General features: G+C 34.6%; 2 protein-coding genes across 2 annotated transcripts; both read left to right on the top strand.

The window, feature by feature from the left end:
* Nucleotides 1-170: 170 nt before the first annotated feature.
* On the top strand, nt 171-1,160 carry LOC113771045 (probable LRR receptor-like serine/threonine-protein kinase At3g47570). Its single transcript, XM_027315673.1, has one exon. The coding sequence runs from the start codon at nt 171-173 to the stop codon at nt 1,158-1,160; it is 990 nt and encodes a 329-aa protein (XP_027171474.1).
* Nucleotides 1,161-4,199: 3,039 nt separating this feature from the next.
* On the top strand, nt 4,200-7,806 carry LOC113771044 (probable LRR receptor-like serine/threonine-protein kinase At3g47570). The gene is made up of 4 exons (XM_027315672.1): nt 4,200-4,974; nt 5,215-5,286; nt 5,373-7,382; nt 7,469-7,806. Exons 1-4 carry the CDS (start codon nt 4,200-4,202, stop codon nt 7,804-7,806), a joined length of 3,195 nt encoding a protein of 1,064 aa, XP_027171473.1.
* The last annotated feature ends 7,798 nt before the right edge of the window (nt 7,807-15,604 follow it).

Raw genomic sequence — 15,604 nt, 5'->3', positions numbered from 1 at the left:
CGGAGTGACTCGGTGTGACTCGGCCGAGTCAATCCGTCGCGGTGACGACTCAGCCGATTTCTCGGCGAGTCAAGTATTTCGGTATCGTTTCGTCACGGTATCGTATCGGTAGGGGCCGAGACGGTGACGACTCGACCGAGTCGTCTCGGTCTCGGCCGAGACTTCGAACCATGGTTGCAACCGAGGAAAGAATCTCGTATTACAAACTTCTACAAGCAACTGACGGGTATGATGAGAGCAATTTGTTGGGCACAGGAAGTTTTGGATCAGTTTATAAAGGCACCCTTGATGATGGGAGGATTGTTGCAGTTAAAGTGTTTAAAATTCAACAAGAAGGAGCATTCAATAGTTTTGATGTAGAATGTGAAGTATTGCGTAATCTTCGTCATCGAAATCTGGCAAAAGTCATTAGCAGCTGCTCAAACAAAGATTTCAAAGCATTAGTGCTTGAGTTTATGCCCAACGGAAGTCTTGAGAAATGGTTGTATTCCCACAACTATTTTCTGGAAGTCATGCAGAGATTAGACATATTGATTGATGTGGCATGTGCACTGCAATATCTGCACTACGGTTTTTCGACACCAGTGGTTCATTGTGATGTGAAGCCCAGTAATGTTCTCCTAGATCAAGATATGGTTGCCCATGTGAGTGATTTTGGTGTTGCAAAGTTGCTGGGGCATGAGGACAGCATTACGTACACCAACACATTAGCCACACTTGGCTATCTTGCTCCAGGTAAAGCTTCTTCTAGTATAGCTACTCTGGTTTTTTGCCTTGTAGTTATTCTTACTGTTTTTTCTTGGCTTGTAGAGTATGGACTGGAAGGACAAGTATCAACAAGATGCGATGTTTACAGTTTTGGAATCATGATTATGGAAGTCTTTACAAGAAAAAGTCCCAATGACAAAATGTTTGGCGAAAATTTGAGCCTGAAGAGTTGGGTGAGTGATTCTATGCCAGATGGACTGGTTCGTGTTGTAGATGCTAATCTGCTGAGGCCCCATCATAAATACTTGGATGAAAAGTTGAACTGCATTTCATCAATCATGAAAGTGGCTTTGAATTGCACAAGGGAATCTCCAAAGGAGAGAAGCAACATGCATGATGTTCTTGCTGATTTGAAGAAGATCAAACTTCTGCTACTGCCATGTTCAAATTAAAAGGAGGTCAATGCGCTTCCAAATTTACTAGTTCCCGTGAGTCTAAGCTCTATTCTGGTGTGGGCAACTCCTCGTACAGGGATTGGATGTTAGGAAATTGGCTTAATTTCTTTTAAACAGATTTCTTAATTTTTGTGGAAGTAATTAGTTTCCGAATTGGTTTTAGTTACTTGGAGTTGTTATCAAGGAATTTCCTATTTTATTTAGGATTTAGAAATTACTTCGTATTCTGTACAAGTCTAGAAATTAGCATTGATTTCCTATTGTTATTTGGGTTTTGGCCAGATAACGTTCCCTATAAATAGGTGGGTTGCATACCATAAAAAGGCACACAAGAGTACCCAAGGGCAACATGTAGCCTTATACATGGGGTATGAGAGATGAATTTTGGGAGATGAGAGATGGTATATAACGGTTGGGTTTGGGTTCAAGTTGTATTCTTGCATAGGATTTTTTCTCTTATAATAAAGAAGTGTTTCTTTCCGTGGACGTAGATTCAATGGTGAACCCGAATCACGTTAAATATTGTGTGTCGTTCATCTTTCATGCTTGTGGCTTGTTGATCATTAAATTATTATGTACTTTTTTTTTTTTTTTTTTGAAATTTAGTGTGCACTTAACAACTGAATCATATTTTTTTATACAATGAATTGGTGTGGACCAACAAAACTTTCGCATGTAACACAATCATCTAATGATACTCAAATTTATATAAGAAATATAACGACCGCACAAAGTACAAAAAATTCAACTGCAAATGCCCTGGTCCTCTTATCGTACGAAACATGAGAACAAAAGCTCTCAATTTGGCTTAGATGTACTACTTGTGACCAAAGAATAAGACACCATTTTTTTTCTTTTTCAAAACTTTTACTAAAGGGAAAAGAAAAATTACCCACTCCTTTTCTTATTTTGTTCATGAGTTGCCATGATGAAATGATCGTGATGTTAATCTAACTGTTCGGTCAAATAATCTTCTTGAGGGGACGAAATGTACATAAAATTTTAAGACAAAGAAACGTTTACAATGACTACTATTTTTTAATTCAATTCGGTGCCCTATTTACACCAAACTGATTAAACCCCGCTAAAAATTTGGAGAAACTTACACAGTGTTTTCATTAAAAATATATATAGTTACCGCACTGTCAAAATATTATGAGGGTTGTAGAATTCTAGTTGACTGGAAATGGATCCATGCATGGACATGTTTAATTGATACTATTAGCCAAAGCAACTTATTCTAGTTTCCTTTAATTTATTAAATTCACAACAGTTGTTAATCTTCTTTTGTTCTTTTTTCTTTTCTTTTTCTTTTTTTTTTGGTATACCTGTTTAGTGTGTATAATGTGATCTTCAAAGACAAGCAGCAAACACAAAGTTACCATCAAAATATCTACTTTCATTTAACTCTTGGGTTAATCTTGTATACCCAGTATACAAGATACCTACTTTAATTAACTCTAGCATGTTATGCAAAATAAAATATATGCAAAATGATAACGAAACCCCCATATTCATTAGAAAAGTACGTACATCACTTTAACATGATCTCAATAATGAAAATTTTTATTCATACATTTACAAGTTATTAGTTTGTTCATACCCAAAAAAAAAAAGCAACGGAAAATTGTTGGTGGGGGAGCAATTCTAATAGTGATCATCAATAAACAATGACAGAGAAAATTGTTTCATTTGAAGATATATATGTTCAACTCCCGTTTCAATTAGTTCCTTTTTTAAAAAAAAAAAATCTGAATTAAATTAACGTCAATGACCAAGAGTCACTAGTCATTTTAAATTCTTGAAATATTTTAAATTCAATTTGATTTGGAAACAAAAAGTAGTGGGACTTGCAACTACGCACTAACTTTTGGTCATGAACGTACTCTTTGGGCATGCTGGAAAATTTTTAAATCCACATAAGTCGAACAAACAAATTAGTTAAAGGCACAAAATAATGAAGGGAAAATAAGTTGTGAATGGGAGGCACAAAATTTTTAAATCATATTTCTTTTATTACAAGATTGCTCAAACCTTACGTCTTTAATTCACAATCTCATCGTCACTCTTACATCAACCACATCTGACACATTAGCAGTGGTACTTAACCCGCGTAATTCGACTTGGCCAAACCGATTAAGAAGAAAGAAATAAACTAATGCACTGATGGCAGGATGGTCACATGGCAACCAACTATTTCATCTAATCAAAATTCTTTCTTAAACGCTTAATTCAAAACAAGATAGTTTATGTTTAATAAATAGCAATCCATTTCAACCAATACAAACAATTGCATATATAACTTGGTTTAATTTTTTTCATAGGGCAAGAAATTGGAAAACACTGGTTAGGTAACTTTTGAAATTGTTTATTGGAAAGGTAAATTTTGTTGGAAAAGAAATTGAAAAGGTAACTTTTGAAATTTGCTATTTTATTGGACAAATTAACTTACTAATTTACCTCATAAACTTACCTATTGCTAAAGAGAGTAAGTTTGATTAAAAAAATATATTGTAAAATTCACTACATAAATGGTAAGATTCAATATTAAAAAAGTTAATTTTTGTTAAGTACTTAAAACTTACTATTTTACAAGACAATCTTATCGATTTAGCTGGAAAAGTTACATGTACCTTTGGATGCATTATTTAATTCACACAAAAGGGACGCAAAAGGCTGTAAACCGTTACAAAAGAAAAGAAAACCAGATGTTCAGATCAACTGTTATTATTTTATATTAAGTTATCTAACGATATCGGTACCACAGCACCATCTGTCATTCAATTGTATGAATATGCAGTCTCAAACTTCTTAACCACTGGAATTCATGGTACGATGGCAGGTTTGACTAAGAGAAAATTCCCAGAAATGTAAATCAGTAAGAAAATTTAATATTAATGCCAAAGGATAGAAGCTGTTTATAAAATAGTGGCACATCACTTGCCGTCTCCATTGCACTTAATCATGGAGAAAATTTTCTATCATTTCCTTCCGGGACTCTTCTTCTTGCTGTATTTCGTTTCAGCTTCCTTAGCCATGACCACAACCAATATTACCACTGATCAAGATGCTCTTCTTGCGTTGAGAGCTCACATCACTTCACAGGACCCTCATCAAATCCTGTTGAAAAACTGGTCTGTTTCTTCCCCTGTATGTCAGTGGGTAGGAGTCACTTGCGGCTCTCGTCACCGTCGAGTAATTGCCTTGGATCTTTCGAATATGAGTCTTAGTGGCATCATACCACCACAGCTGGGAAATATGTCATTTCTGGTTTCCCTTAACATGAGCAGAAATACTTTCCATGGAGAACTGCCGCATGAATTTGCTCGGTTACGCCGGTTGAGAGTGCTTGATTTAGATGTCAACAATCTCAGTGGAGGGTTTCCCGAGTGGTTTGGTTCCATTCATCAACTTCGACTGTTATCTCTGAATAATAACAGTTTCACTGGCCTCATCTCACCTTCCTTGGCTAACGTTTCTAAGCTACAAACGCTAAGTCTGTCATTCAATTATCTCCAGGGAAATATTCCAACAGAGATTTTCAAAATTTCCTCGCTGGAATTGATTTTCTTCCAGGGTAATAGCTTATCTGGTAGCGTTCCAGATGATATGTGTCGCCATCTTCAGAGACTCAAGTGGATTGACCTGTCACGGAACAAGTTAAATGGTCAAATACCATCAAGCATATATAACTGTTCACAACTTCAAGTGCTGTGCCTTTCTTTGAATCACTTCACTGGATTCATACCAAGAGGAATTGGCACTTTGAAGGCACTTGAGCGGCTGTATCTGACCTATAACAGTTTACAAGGTAACATCCTATTTCTGCATGAGCGAAATAATATGAATTATTCCCCCCGCCCCCAAGCAATATATATAAATATATATATATACACAGCTAAATAAAAAAACACTAGTTTAAGTAACTGTCCTAATAAAAGTTTTAAGGAGCAAACTCTTTAAAGGAATGAACTCTTTGTATTCCCTTCCAAATTTGGATGGAATATGTGAATCGTCCTTAATATCTCTATATATTATACTTTTTTTTCAGGTGAAATTCCAAAAGAAATGGGTAATTTAACTGTGCTAAAAATACTTGGCGTTGGTGGCAACCACATAACAGGTAGACTAGGTGATGCTAATTTAGAACCATTCAAAAGTCTTCATATAGAATTTTGTTGTGCTAATGATGGTAACACAATTTGGTAGGTGCAATACCCCAAGAGATCAGTAAGCTATGGAATTTGGAACAACTCGACTTGGAGGGGAATAACTTAACTGGTTTCATTCCCATGCAGATCTTTAATCTGTCACAGATAAGAATACTCTCTCTTACAGGAAACCAACTTTCAGGCAATCTTCCGTCAAAGATGGATAATGGGCTCCCAAATGTAGAAGAGCTTTATCTCAACAGCAACAATTTAGGTGGACCAATACCAGATTCAATCTCAAATTGTTCTAAACTCAAAATATTAGAACTTTCTGCTAACAATTTTACTGGTCCCATTCCACATTACTTTGGGGATCTAAGACACCTAGAATTTCTAGATCTTTCAGGCAACAATTTAATGAGTGACTACTCTTCATCCAATACACAGTTGGGATGGATCAATTCCTTGGCAAATTGCAAACATTTGACAGTACTCGGAGTGGCTGACAATCCAATGACTGGCTTTCTTCCAAATTCTATTGGCAATCTTTCAACTTTGCTTGAACAATTTTATGCATACAATTGCGACTTAAGGGGCAGCATTCCGGATGAAATTGGCAACTTGAGTAGCCTGACCACTTTAAGTATGTACAGTAATCAGTTAAGTGGGATGCTGCCAATTACCATGAAAAATTTGGAAAAGCTGCAAGGGATAGATCTTCAAGATAACAAGTTGAGCAAAACCTCGCTTGATTATCTATGTGTTTTGCAGAACTTGGCTGTACTATATCTGGGAGGAAATCAAATTTCGGGATCTCTTCCAGAGTGCATAGGAAATGTTACTTCTTTGAGATATCTTTACCTAGGTTCCAACCTGTTAAACTCTAGTCTGCCTACCACTATATGGAACCTAAAAGATTTGTTAGAGCTTGACCTCTCTTCAAACTCACTCAGTGGAACTTTACCTCCCGAGATTAGGAACTTAAAGGCAGCAATTTTGATTGATTTGTCAATCAATGAGATCTCAAGTAGTATTCCTAGCTCCATCGGAGATTTGGTGAACTTGCAGAACCTTTCTTTGGCATACAACAGATTGCAAGGATCAATTCCGGAATCAATTGTCACGACTCTGAGCTTGGAATGGTTGGATCTTTCACACAATTATCTCACAGGTGTGATTCCAATGTCATTGTCGAACCTTCGGTATCTTGTACACTTCAATGTGTCTTACAACAATTTAAGTGGCGAAATACCGTCCAGGGGCCCTTTTACAAACTTTACTGGAGAATCCTTCATTTCAAATGAAGCACTCTGTGGAGCACCTAGGTTCCACGTTCCCACATGCCCAGGTATTTCAGGTGGCCGATTGAGGACCAAAAAGCTGCGTAGAACTATATCTGTTGCACTTGGAGCATTTATATCAGTTGCGGTTGCCATATTCCTGGGATTCATTTATCTAAGACGCGCAAAGAAAGAACAAGTTGCCAGTGCAGGAGTTCTATCGTCAGTTGCAACACAGGAAAGAATCTCATATTATAAACTTTTACAAGCAACTGACGGGTATGATGAGAGCAATCTGTTGGGCACAGGAAGTTTTGGATCAGTTTATAAAGGCACCCTTGATGATGGGAGGATTGTTGCTGTTAAAGTGTTTAAACTGCAACAAGAAGGAGCATTCAATAGTTTCGATGCAGAATGTGAAGTATTGCGTAGCCTTCGTCATCGAAATCTGACGAAAGTCATTAGCAGCTGCTCAAACGAAGACTTTAAAGCATTAGTGCTTGAGTTTATGTCCAATGGAAGTCTTGAGAAATGGTTGTATTCCCATAACTATTTTCTCGAAATCAAGCAGAGATTAGACATATTGATTGATGTGGCATGTGCACTGCAATATCTCCACTACGGTCTTTCAACACCAGTGGTTCATTGTGATGTGAAGCCCAGTAATGTCCTACTTGATCAAGATATGGTTGCCCATGTGACTGATTTTGGTGTTGCAAAGTTGCTGGGGCATGAGGACAGCTTTACATACACCAAAACATTAGCCACACTTGGCTATCTTGCTCCAGGTAATGCTTCTTCTAGTATAGCTACTCTGGTTTTTTGCCTTGTAGTTATTCTTACTGTTTTCATTTTTTTTTTTTTTTGCTTGTAGAGTATGGACTGGAAGGACAAGTATCAACAAAATGCGATGTTTACAGTTTTGGAATCATGATTATGGAAGTCTTTACAAGAAAAAGTCCCAATGACAAAATGTTTGGCGAAAATTTGAGCCTGAAGAGTTGGGTGAGTGATTCTATGCCAGATGGACTGGTTCGTGTTGTAGATGCCAATCTTCTGAAGCCCAATCATGAAAAGTTGGACTGCATTTCATCAATCATGAAAGTGGCTTTGAATTGCACAACAGAATCTCCAAGGGAGAGAAGCAATGTGCATGAAGTTCTTGCAGATTTGAAGAAGATAAAAATTCAGCTACTGCCATGTTCAAATTAAAAAGAGGTCCATGTGCTTCAAAAATTACTAGCTCCAACTAGTCTAAGCTCTAGTCATATTACATATAACTAGGTAGCCATGTCCTCGTATGAGCAACTTCCAGCATGGGGTTGGTCCTCTTGTGTTACAAATATCATACTTCAATTTGATATGGCGACTATAATGAATGTAGTTAGTTTTTTTGGACTTCCAACAACAAACTACGGAAGGCTCATTGGAACGATTTGTAATCTCTGAAACACAACTTTGTCTACAAGATGACCAGAGACAAGTGCCATGATGAAATATTTGTGACAAAAACAATCATTTCTTGATAGGACCAAGTGAACATAAAGTTTTAAGACACAGTGACGATTAGCCTCATAAATCATTAGTGTCATGCAAAGTTTTCTTAAAAAAAAAAAATAGTTCCATGCTGTCATAATATTACGAGGGTTGTAGAATTCTAGTTGATTGGAGGTGAATTCATGGACGTATTTAATTGATACTATTAGCCAAAGCAACCTGTAATTTCCTTTATTTTAATCTTCCTTGTTCTTTTCATATTTATTTTTTGGGACCTACGTCATGTATAATCTGATTTTCGAGGAGAAACAGCAAACAAGAAACTACCGTCAGAATATCTACTTCTTTAAATTAATCTTTTATACACTGTGAGTGTAAAAAAAAAACAATCCTTAACTTATTGTTGTTAAATAAAATATCTACTTCGACTAACTCTAGTATGTAAAGCAAAGTAAAAGTATATGCAAAATGATGAACAGATCCCCCACATTGTAAAACGGTGCATAAATTTATGCCCTCTAAATTATTTTCCATTCTTTTTTCCCAGCTTAAAAAAATGCAGCGATCTTCAAACTTTGGTCAAAACTCCAGCTGCGTAATTGGATTTATTAGCTAGACTGGAATTTCCATTCATTTCGTTCAAATGCTTGCAGTCTAAATTCCTCTATACGTTATTTCTAGGAGGCGAGTTCTGACTTTGATTCCTATTTACATATCTAATCTTTTTCTTTCCCAATTTCTGCGGTTTCTTTTTTTTTTTTGGATTTGTCTGGAATAAAGTAACAGGCAATTGGAAAACCATCCCTTCATCTTCTCCTTCTTTGATTCTATGTTCGTTCTTCTTTATCATAATAATTCCAAAGAATACAACGTGCATGACCAAGAGTCACCAGCTGTATTCTCTTTCAGCTTTGGACCAGTGGAGCCACCTCTTGGAAATTCATAGTACCCAAATACATAGTAAACTACCACCATTTGGAATTGCAACATTTTTAGACCAGTGGAGCCACATCTTGGAAATTCATAGTAAACCACCATTTGGAATTGCAACATTTCCACATTCAGATTGATAGGCTTAATTACTGATTTGCTGTCATCTAATAATTGAATCAATGAGACAATTAAGCATATTTGAATCAATGACTTGCAAGTGGTGACTTTTGGTCTTGCACGTACGTGCTCTTTGGGCAAGAAAATGAAGTGCCAATGAAATTGTGTGTATGTGTAGTCTCAAACTTCTTGCACTTGGAATTCATAGTAACATCATTTTCCATCTCTGTTCATGGAGAAAATTTACTTCAAGGACGACTCGTGTTGCTGTGTTCTCTTTCAGCTTTCTTAGCCATGACCCTGGCCAAATTCTGCTAAACAACTGGCCTGCAGTTTCTTCCCCCTCCCCCAAGGTGTTAGTGGGTGGGAGTTTCGTCAAGTAATTGCTTTGTATCTTTCCAATATGAGGCTTAGTGGCATCATATCACCACAGCTGAGGAATTGAACATGTTATTTTTGGTTTCCCTTAACTTTAGTAAAAATTTACCGCGGATTGAGGGGGCTTGACTTAGACGTCAACAGTCTCAATGGAGCATTTCTCAAACAGCGACTTCAAAGTCAAAATCGTGACCTAAAAGAGTGACCTCGAAGTCGCCCTCTCAAATACAGAAATTCTACTCTAGGAAGAATTCAAAAAATTTACACTACTTTTGAAATTTCAAATAAGAATTGGATTATTTGGGTAAATAACCTAGAGCAGTGGAAGATAGCCAAATCAATTTGATAAGGACATGCGACGAATGCAGTTAGTTTTTGGTGCAAAACTGCAAATGGTGACTTCAAGCCTTACAAGGGGGATTTTTAGAGTCAAACCAAAGACCTCATCATCACTAAGTTGGATCTTGGGGATAAAGTCCAGCCAACTTTTGTTTGTGTGTGAAATGGATATACAACTTGCATAAAAGTTGTTCAAATTAATGAAGCCCTAAATTTTAGGCCTTTTTCAGAAATCCGATCTATTTTAACTCTTGATTGTTTGCTTTAGTGTTCTCTAGACATCTAAACTTTGTGACTAGTCTGTGCTTTTTTCCTTGGGATTTAGTTCTGAAAAGAAAATGATACGAAATAATAAGGCATACTATAAGATGGTACAATCTACTATTAATCATCATGCAAGGGAAACAATATATTGCATCACTGTAAATTCAAAGCAATCTAAGAGGGATGTGCATTAATTGATCAAGATTTTTAAAAATTTAAACATAAAATCTTATTTTGGCTTGGATGTACTACTTCTAACCAAAGAATAAGAAGTCATTCCCACTACTTAAGTTTTTATTTTATTTACTTTTTTTAAACTTTTACCACAGGAAAAGGACAATTACCGAGTAATTTTCCTATTTTTGTTCTTGAGGTGCCATGATGAAGTAATTCGTGTAACATTAGTCTTATGAAGTATATGTCCCTTCCCCATTGTAAAGTTTGGAATCTCCATTTGAAATTAAAAAAAAAGAAAGAAAAATAAGTCATATTTTGTAATTGTTGTGGTATTTGTTGATAATTTCAATATGATTAGAACTCTTGAAGAGTTATCAAAAGTTGATAAATTTTTAAAGATAGAATTTGAGGTCAAAGATATTGGAAGAACAAAAGTTTGCCTTGGTTTGCAAATTCAGCATTTGGAAGATAATAACTTTTGTTACTAATAATAATCTGCTTATGCCTAGAAGGTAGTAAAGTAGATTTATATGGATGAAACACATCTATTAAGTACCCAATGGTCATCAATCACTTGATCCTATTAAGAATCTTTTTAGACCAAGAGAGGAAGATGAAAGTCCTAAAGTACGACATCTCAGTGCAATTGGTGTATCAATGTATTTTGCTAATTATACAAAATTAAATATATCATTTGTTGTGAATCTATTAATTAGATTTGGTTCCATTCCTACAAGATGAGATTGCAATGGTATAAAACATATTTTTTCACTATTTTCAAGAAACAATTGATCTTAGTTTATTTTATTCATATAATTATTGACCTGAATTGCTTGGTTATGCTGGTGTTAGATATTTATTTGACCCACATGAAATAAGGTCTCAAACGGGCTATCTACTTTCATGTTGTAGTGTACAAAACAATCAATAGCTGCCATTTCTTTATATCATACTGAAATAATAGCAATTCATGGGACTAATAGAGAACGTGTAGGGTCAAAATCAATGACCCACTGTATCTGGAAGAATTGTGGGTTATCTATTGAGAAAGAAAGTTTGTATAGATCAACTAAAAGATGAATATGTTGAAGGAGATAGGATGAAACATATTTGACCAAAATTCTTCTTTACTTATAATTTGCAAAAAAAAAAATGGTGGAATTGACTAATGCTATGCGTGTAAGTTCTAACACATCTTCTAATCCTTGAGTGAAGGAATCCTGGCTGCTTGTTATTATGTTTTAAATAGAATACATCATAAAAATACTACAACATTTAGGAAAATAATTTTCTTACTTTGTAAAGCTTTTGGAAAATAAAGTTACATAATCCCAGGACCGCAAAACAATGATAAGTGTAGCCAGGAGATAATGCATGTGCAGTTCCCTTGTCACTCTATTTCTTTACTTTTGATTGGTTCTTGTAAATTTATCTTTTGTTGAACTAAAATATTGTATGGATTGGAAAAAAAATTTCTCGCATCAAAAGTGGCATTAAACTTCCTTATGTTATTAGTCATTGAAGTTTTATTGTAAAAATGGAATTTATTCATGGAATTTAACTATGCAATTCATTTGGATTAGGAAATAAAAATTTAAGTGTGACTTTGTAAGTTGAACAAGTCAATGCAAGAAACTGAATTACATGAAATAATTGTTTGAGAATTATTCTTGAGAATAATGTCAAATAATCTTATGCTGCTGCCCCAAGCAATTTTATTTTAGTTAGAGATGCCTATAGGCTTGATCTACTGAAGGATGGAAATTTGAGTTCGGGGCAGAGTTGGTAGATCCCATTAGTTATTTGCTTCCAATGTTGACTTTGTAACGCGCAGTTATAAAAATTCGTACCATTAGCATTGATCAAGCTATTACAAAGTTTTCAAAACTAATTTGAACAATTAATAGCAAATTATTTTCAAATTTATATATGGTGTTTGTAATTTATATTATTAACAGATCAAGAAATTATAATCTACATAATAGAAAATGTTCAGAGTAGGAAAGGTGATTGATTATAAACATAAGTAAACATATATAACTTTCCTACTTTATATAAGTATAAAAATTAAGGAAAACAAAAGTGGTGATTGATTGTTGTTAACAAAAATAGCAAATATTGTAAAATATAACCAAAATTAAACACATTAAGAGCATAAATTAAGTAACAAAGTGGGTGATTGATCGTTGTTAATAAAAATAGTACACCTAAAACATGGGAAAAGTTTAGAATTAGTTGTTGAATTAATCTTATATACACTATTACCATTAAATATAGAATTAATTTTCTATACACAGGCAGTGTATACACTTTCATCATTGGATACATGACACATAATTTGAATTTAAATTTGAAACTCAATTTTTGCTTATATGTCATGTATCCAACCGTGATAGTGTATACACAGTCAGTGTATATAAGATTTACTATTAAATATATGACATATGTGTAAAATTTAAATTTGAAATTCAAAATTTGTTTATGTGTCACCCATTCAACCGTGATAGTGTATACACTGACAATATATATAAAATTTACTCTTAGTTGTTATTAATAAAAATAAAACAATTTAAATCTAATCAAATAAATTAAGGCAGTGTGTATACATGGCAAAAACATAACATGTCCACTTGGCAAAACATGACAATAACCAACTCAACAACATACTATACCGGGCATTGAAAATAGTTTTATATTATATATACTAGGAGGTTATTGGCTGTGCTAAGCACAGCCTAGGCCCCTATAATCTGTTGTCATATCCAAACTTTTTACATGTTTGAAGAGGGTTGTTGACCTGCTGGGTTTGGTAGCATAGACGGCTGGAATTGGACTTGCTGAGGATAAATGCACCGAATTTGTGCTCAGTAGAGCCGTGTGGTAGAGAGAAAGGAGGAAAAGGGTTAAACGGCAATTTGGGAAAGAAACAGTGCAATGGCAAAAGAAGGAAAAGAAATAGAAGGCTTGAAGAGGGGTGTTAACCTGCTGGGTTTGGTAGCAAAATCTCCTCTTCTCCGTTTCTTCCACTCAGATAGCCGAATATGAACTTACAAAAGATGCTACTATTCTACCAATTTCTGAACAAAGCATTGTACTTTCTTTCGGTTAGAACCACAAAAACCCTCCACATGCACGTGATTGCACTTGCCCCAAGAATCAGCTTCTTTTAGGGATTGTACTTGGTTTGAATTTACCAGTGAAGTCTTCCTTTTTTCTGCTGCTACGCAGTGATTCAACGGCAATTTGAGAAAAAAACAGTGCAATGGCAAAAGAAGGAAGAGAAATAGAAGGCTTCGGACAAGAGAAGCTTTAGATTCAGACAATTTGCAAGAAACATTTTACCCTGCCATTCCTTAAAAAAACAAATGCATATATTTTTTGTCATTCAAAAATTATTGCATTCATTTGCTCAACAAAAAATTTTTTTGTCAAAATAAAAGACAAATGTTCACATATCAATAAATTAAAATAAAATTGATTCGAAAGTGTATATTCTATTAGTTGGCTATTTCATTTTTGCATTTATAACAAATTGGAACCAATTTCTTTTCTTTTCTTTTTTTATCATTTTCCCACTTTGAAGATATCTTTTTCTTTTCCTCCGAGTTCAAAAATAGCCAAGGTTTGATTAAGAAAGTTTAAATATTTTTTTAGCATGTAGATTAAAATAATAAAATTCTTGCTATCAAATTTGGATATTTCTTTTAATTTTTGAAAATGTGACAATTTTTCTATCATTTTTTGACGGCTTCTAAAATAGCAAAAGTTATATTAACAACGTAGCAAAAAAATAAAAAAATATAAACTTTCAAAAAGACGAATAGAATTCTATGATTTTTAATAAAGTCAAGTTAATCTGTGAAATATAAGTTTAAATGTTATTTCAAATCGTAATAAATATAAATTAAAATAATGATAATGATAATAATATTATAATTGGATTACATCTGTCCAAGACCTAGAGCTTGAAATCAATTTTAAATATTTCTTTTTGTTTTTGAAAATACGATGATCTGAAAAATACTCTCTCAAATTGACATCATAATAAATATAAATTGAAATAATGATAATAATAATAATAATTTGTAATTGAATTACATCTATCAAAAGCTTACAAATTGAAAAATTCAATAAAAATAATTGGACCTCATACTTGAATGCCAAGGCCAGACCAAATTTGGTCATTGTGCAATGCAGTCCAATCTATCTATCTACCGTTGCCTATAAAAAGAAAAGGAAAGAATGAAAGCTCAAAAATTCACCAAGGATGCCATGTGTCAATGAGACAGCATGCTACAGTAACAGTGCAATGGCAAAAGAAGGCAAAAGAAGGCAAAGAAATAGAAGGCTTCGGACAAGAGAAGCTTTAGATTTAGACAATTTACAAGAAAACATTTTACCTTGCCACTTGTCAGATAATTAAGAAGCCATGTGGCAAGAGGAAAGAAAAATACTAAACCTTGCTCTTTTCTTATATACAAGGTAGATATTCTTACGAACCATACATAGTTCCCCTGGGCCCCCACTTCACCAACGAATGGCCCGAAGAAGATTTCAAGAAAGAAAAACATTGTTGAGAATGCAACAAATGACATCAAACATCAAATAAGTAAACACCCACGCCTTGGAGCAAACACTGGCAACCTAAGAAGCTGGAGTATCTGAGCCATATCATGTGGTAGAACAAGGATTCCTTTTTGTTGGAAAAACAACATTAAAGTTCAATTGTATCATTTCTTGACCGAGTTAGAAACCTGTATCAGAACAAGAGGGAAGTTTTTTTGCTTGTGTGGATGCTATGCTCTGTGGGGAACTTACTGCAGTGTTGGATAAATTTCCACTAATGTCTATAAAATTTCGAAAAAATGTTAGTGTTGTCATCACTCGTTACATTGTTTGGATTGTTATTTTTTGAAATTTTTGTGAAAAAAATGTATCATAGTGATTTAATGTATATAAGATAAAAAGATGCTTGAAAAATGTGTTAACAAAAAACGTAGGAACTTTTTGAAAAAAAAAAAAAGACTTTCCAAACAAGGTGTCTTTTCATGGCTTGTTAGATTAGTGCGAGTTACAAAAAACTTAGCTCTTTACTATTTGTTCTATATAGTTAGCGAAGTGAACTTTTTGGCCCCCATGCGCAATGTGCACCACGGCCCCCATGCAAAGCAGCGCGGGCCGGACCTTTTCACTATTCACACATTAATTGGGATCGAAATTATGGTTTTATCATTGGAGAAGAGAAAATCTACAGTTGAAGAGACGGAAACTGTTGGTGATTCACACAAAGGTTGTGCACTAAAAT

This window comes from Coffea eugenioides, chromosome 5 (assembly GCF_003713205.1).
Source record: "Coffea eugenioides isolate CCC68of chromosome 5, Ceug_1.0, whole genome shotgun sequence".
Taxonomy (NCBI): Eukaryota; Viridiplantae; Streptophyta; class Magnoliopsida; order Gentianales; family Rubiaceae; genus Coffea; species Coffea eugenioides.
Note: the sequence above shows the minus strand (reverse complement) of the source record. Positions and strands in the feature narration are given on the sequence as shown.